Source organism: Asparagus officinalis, chromosome 6 (genome assembly GCF_001876935.1).
Source record: "Asparagus officinalis chromosome 6, Aspof.V1, whole genome shotgun sequence".
Classification (NCBI taxonomy): domain Eukaryota; kingdom Viridiplantae; phylum Streptophyta; class Magnoliopsida; order Asparagales; family Asparagaceae; genus Asparagus; species Asparagus officinalis.
In genome coordinates, this window is record NC_033799.1 from 74,276,447 (window position 1) to 74,282,132 (window position 5,686).

General features: G+C 35.4%; 1 protein-coding gene across 1 annotated transcript in view; it reads right to left on the bottom strand.

Moving 5' to 3' along the window:
• The window catches only part of LOC109846331 (nucleolin 1-like), a 13,457-nt gene extending 8,752 nt beyond the window's left edge, over positions 1-4,705 (bottom strand). The window contains exons 1-11 of the mRNA XM_020415558.1: positions 4,569-4,705; positions 4,085-4,130; positions 3,951-3,996; positions 3,705-3,859; positions 3,405-3,503; positions 3,099-3,197; positions 2,799-2,897; positions 1,983-2,066; positions 1,230-1,364; positions 395-490; positions 1-40 (exon numbers count right to left, since the gene is read on the bottom strand). Of these exons, the coding sequence (XP_020271147.1) occupies positions 1-40; positions 395-490; positions 1,230-1,364; positions 1,983-2,066; positions 2,799-2,897; positions 3,099-3,197; positions 3,405-3,503; positions 3,705-3,859; positions 3,951-3,996; positions 4,085-4,117 (886 nt within the window). The 5' untranslated portion in view covers positions 4,118-4,130; positions 4,569-4,705. The remainder of the gene's footprint in view (positions 41-394; positions 491-1,229; positions 1,365-1,982; positions 2,067-2,798; positions 2,898-3,098; positions 3,198-3,404; positions 3,504-3,704; positions 3,860-3,950; positions 3,997-4,084; positions 4,131-4,568) is intronic.

Genomic DNA, 5,686 nt, shown 5'->3' on the forward strand with positions numbered 1-5,686 from the left:
CTGAAGTTGCAGCAGGTTTCTTCTTGGAAACAGCAGGTTTCTGTGTGACAATAGTAAAGGAAGATTAGAACCATCCAAAGTGTGTGTATGCGTGTGTACAACAAATTCTAGTCTAGTATTGAAATTCTAGAAAATAACAAGTACATTATTTGCATACAGAAAAATTCTAAATCCACAAGCATCAAATTCAAGATAAAGCAGTATGCAATGTATAAGAATACTAGGTCATTCAATTTCTTCCCAAGACATGCTCTACAAAGATTTATCGCCACACTTACTTTTAAATACTAAGACTTATTTTTAAAGCTGAATGCTGTGCATACATACCTAATGCTTATCTTTATAATCAATAGATATATGTACGCTAGTTAGTCTAACCCTACTATATGCTTACATCTTCGTCATCGCTATCACTCTCAGAAGAGCTATCACTTGGCACAGCCTTCTTTTGGGGAGCAGGTGCAGGTTTCTTTACAGTGGCAGCCGCCTTCTGCAAAGATCAAGCAAAATATAGCATTATACGGGAATCATGATAGTTAGAAAAAGGATATAATATTCATAGGCTGAGTTCTATGTCAGGCAATAGCCTCAAGAGGGTGTGCTAGGGAATATGTAATGCACAGGGTAGTACCCATGTTTATTAAGTTCTGAGTTCACTCAGAATTTGTAAAAAAGAGCCCAGTCGGCACTTCTCTTAGCAAAATGGAACATAACGTAGAATAGAAACAGAAAATAATTGTGGTTAAAATACTAAAATAAACGTAATACACAAAGAAAAGAAAAGCAAAAAAGACACAACTATTGGCCATGTTCAAGACGGCTCCTTTTTAAAACAATGGATTAAAAAAGATACACACATATATTACCCATATATAATAGAAAGATTGTACAATTATAACAAATGATAAACACTTTGTAAGTTCTCACCTAGCCTAAATTGTTTGATAGACAAGAAAGGTTAAGTAACAAAAATCTAAAATTATATCTAATATTCAAAGATTTTCTAAAAACAAAATAACATAACAATTTGCTTAAAATGAAGTCAAAATATTTTTTCAAGGCAACAACAAAGGTGGTAAATTCAATATTTTTTTTAAGAAAAGAACATGTTTTTTTCCGCTCATCTTTATCTTTAAGCAGAGTTATGGACATAAAAGCATCAAAACTTTTCATCTCTGTTGAAAAACAAAAATTTTCTGGAAAAAAGGGCCGGCAAATATGTTACTCACTGGTTCATCATCCGCGCTACTATCTGAATCTGAACTGTCACTTGAGTCCTCTATCTTCTTAGAAACAGCAGCTGCACCATTTTTAGCTCCAGTTGCTGGCTTCTTCAGTGGGACGGATGCCTTAGCATCAATTTCCTGCAGCAATAGGACAATTCGCATCTCAATATGCAAATGAGGTAGTTATTTACACCAAGTAGCTTGACCAAAGCAATGCAAAAAATAACAGGAGAAATGAAAATACAAGTCCTGTTATTCACCAGATCACCTGCTGTACTGTTGCACATAGAGAATATATGCTTACGCAGAAATGACTAAGTTTGATAGCTAACTAGATTATATAGTGCATTTACAACTATGACAAATACTTCAACAAAGTCGCATCAGGTGCAAAAGTGCTCCAATAACTGTTCACATATCTGAAATTTCAAAAAAGCCTATTTCCATCATCTGAACTACATCAGATACATTAACTAGCCTGGAACCTGAACATGATGATGTAGTTCAACATTGATAGCCTCCATCTAGCAAGTCAATGGAGGATTCATCTAAGCACAATATTTTGGCTCAAAAACATCGACATTCTCCATGCCAATAGATAGAGGATCTTTTGCCATAGAGAAGCTTCTTCCACAAGATCCAAAAGAATATAAGAACAAATAAATAAGATGGGCACTAGGAAAACAGGCTGTCATTATGGACTTCAAAAGGAGATTAGGATAAAATACCAGGAACTTGCTAACAAAATTTCATTACCTCATCAGAAGATTCTTCACTGCTGCTAGATTCTTTTGCAGGAGTTTTCACTGGTTTCTTGACAATCTTGGTTGGAACTTTGACCTTGAAAAAACATGACATTATAGTCCATAAACTAAAAAATAGAGTAGGGAACGATATTTTTCGTTGGTCGCAAAACAAACAAATGAGTGAATATCTTGGCTGTTACTGTACGAATAAAATTAAAGTGGAAAAAGGGAATGCGGGAGACTTGATAATACAGTTTAAAATACAGGACTCCAGAGAAGGAAACAAGAAATGAAAATCCACATTTAAGTTAAAAAAACTTGCATTGTTATTTATTGTGGAATTCAAAACTAAGACAAAGAAATGAGATGCTCCAATTCCTTGTTTTGGTGGTGGAAATCGAAGTTTAGACATATGCAGTTTAAAAAAAAGAACTAAAAGTATTGGTCTATATGGACTTTGATACATAATACATTGTTCTGGGAGTTTATGTAAGGTTAACATTCTAAAAGATTAAATATTCTGGATTCGAAAAAGCAATTGAACACAGTATATACATCTAACCATAGAGAATAATTTGGAAATTTGAAATGCTAACTTACGATATGGACTACGGGTACTTAAATTAACGTAACAAAGTCAAATAGAAACTAAGGATTACATAATTTTCAGTGCAATTTGAAATTTAATATGAAACAAAGAGAACAACATAATTTTGTGCCAAAAAGACAGAACATGTTATGTTGCATTACTAATGGCAAACCAACTAGCTAGAGCCTTTCCACTACATCACAATTCTAAAAGGAACTTGTTGGCAAATATAACTACCTCCTCTTCAGATTCCGATGATGAATCATCTTCCTCGGAAGAACTAGATTCGACTTTTTTTGGTGGAGGAACCTTTTTCTTAACTTCTACTTCTTTCTTCTGCACGTAACAAAGTCAACTAGAAACTAAGGATGACATAATTTTCAGTGCAATTTTAATTTTAATATGAAACAAAGAGAACATAATTTTGTGCCAAAAAAGGACAGAACATGTTATGTTGCATTACTAGTGGCAACCAACTAGCTAGAGCCTTTCCACAATAACACAATTCTAAAGGAACTTGTTGCCAAATATAGCTACCTCCTCTTCAGATTCCGATGATGAATCTTCTTCCCCGGAAGAACTAGATTCGACTTTTTTCGGTGGAGGAACCTTTTTCTTAACCTCTACTTCTTTCTTCTGCACGTAACAAAGTCAACTAGAAACTAAGGATGACATAATTTTCAATGCAATTTTTAAATTTAATATGAAACAAAGAGGAACAACATAATTTTGTGCTAAAAAAGGACAGAACATGTTATGTTGCATTACTAGTGGCAGACCAACTAGCTAGAACCTTTCCACAATAACACGATTCTAAAGGAACTTGTTGCCAAATGTAGCTACCTCCTCTTCAGATTCTGATGATGAATCTTCTTCCTCGGAAGAACTAGATTCGACTTTTTTCGGTGGAGGAACCTTTTTCTTAACCTCTACTTCTTTCTTCTGCACGTAACAAAGTACAGAAAAGGATGACATAATTTTCAGTGCAATTTTGAAATTTAATATGAAACAAGGAGGAACAACATAATTTTGCGCCAAAAAAGTACAGAACATGTTATGTTGCATTACTAGTGGCAAATTAACTAGCTAGAACCTTTCCACAATAACATAATTCTAAAGGAACTTGTTGCCAAATGTAGCTACCTCCTCTTCAGATTCCGATGATGAATCTTCTTCCTCGGAAGAACTAGATTCGACTTTTTTCGGTGGAGGAAGCTTTTTCTTAACTTCTACTTCTTTCTTCTGCTTCTTGACGCTTGCCGCTTTTTCCAAGGCCTCTTCTGCTTCCCTCTTAGCCCCTAAAGACCACCGAACAAGGTTCTTTCAGTCACAAACAGTTACATTGAAAACCCAATAAATAAAATATTTGGGAAAAAGAAAAGAAAATACCCTTTTTAGAAGGCTTCCCATCTGAAACAGGAGTAGCCATAGCAACCTAAAAAATTGGACCAAATCCAAATTATGAATAAAATTAATAATTTAACTGAAAATATATCTTCAGAGATTGCATATGTTATCAGTACCTTAGCATCAGATTTCTTGCCGGACTTGCCCATTGTGTTAACTAAGCTGCTGCCAAATAGGTTGAACATTCAGATATTACAGAAAAAATAAATAAAAACTTTCCAATTACAGAAACTTTTCAGGCAAAAATCAAACATGCGTTGATGTGTAAGATATTCACTAGTATGCGAAATTGGTAGAATTTGCATTATTCTGATTGGTTCCACGATCACCACTAGTCTCAGATATCACGCCAATAAAAAAGATCGCTTTTTTACAAAACTTTTCAGGGCAAAATCAAGCATGCGGTTGCGATTTTCAGCAGATTTTCAAATTTTCATAAATTCGAAATAAATACCGTGTTTTATTTTACTTCTTTTACTTCCACTATCTAGGCTACATCGATTAAGACAGAGATTAGGGTTTCATAAAAAATTAAAAAAAGACACCATACAATAAAAAATCGTAAGGGGTTGAGAGGCGACGGAGGAGATGATTCGTTACCTTAGGAGGAGGGGACGAGAGAGAGGAAGCAGACGCCGGAAGAGCTAAAACCCTTGAAATTGGGATTAGGGTTTTTGATCGATCCCGGATGCGCGGGCTTTATACGTTCTGATGGCATGAAGGGGTATTCCTGTCATTTTCATAGTGAGGAGATCGGGTTTGCTCGCGAGGTTCTCTGACCGAGTTTAAAGTTGGGCCGGGCCGTTTGGTTTTTGGAAGGTGAAGTCGGAAAGTTGTAAATCATCGGGGCCCCGTCAGTGTTCACCGATTTACCTTAAGAGCAGGCCTGAAAGCCTGCCCAGCCCGACCCTTAAGGATCCTGTCAGGATTAGTTATAAGGTCGGGCTAGGCAGAAGGCCCAAAACTCATACGAAAATTCAGACCTTTACCAAAATCTAGGCCTAAAACCAGGCGGCTGCAATACCTTAGGCCTCCATTAAATAAAGAGAAATATTTAAGCTAGGGTCAAAACCAGGCCTAATATTATTGGGCCTCACTAATTAAAATCACCTACCCTTAATTCAGCTCCGCTTGATAGGGCTCGGCCCGCGCCTGGCCATGAAGCACAGCTGGCAGCTGGATGGGTCGGGTTTAGACAGCTCCCAAATCCATAAACAGAGGGCCAAACTCGACCCGAAAAGGCGTGGGTCCGGGCTGAGCCTACCCGATGGCCAGGTCTAGATTTACTCAGTTTAGTTGCAGATTGCAACTTTATTGTATTGCACATAGAGTTATGAGTTCGATCCCCATCTCTCTCCATCACTAAGGTGGCGTTTGGTTGTTTGCAACTAGAGTTGCAATGCAAGTGTCACTTGCATGCAACTGAGACGTTGCAACTCTTCTTACATGCAACTACAGTTGCAATTGTTTGGTTTAAAATTTAAATTTTGCAACTTATAGTTGCAGTTGTTTGATTATGCTTATAACTTAACATATGCAACTCATAAAATATTTTTAAAAAATAATATTTTTTAAAAAGTAATATATTTTTATAAAATAATATATTTTTAAAAAATAATATAATTTTAAAAAATAATATAATTTTAAAAAATAATATATTTTTTAAAAAGAAATATAATATTTTAAAAATAATATAATATATCATTTAAAATATATAT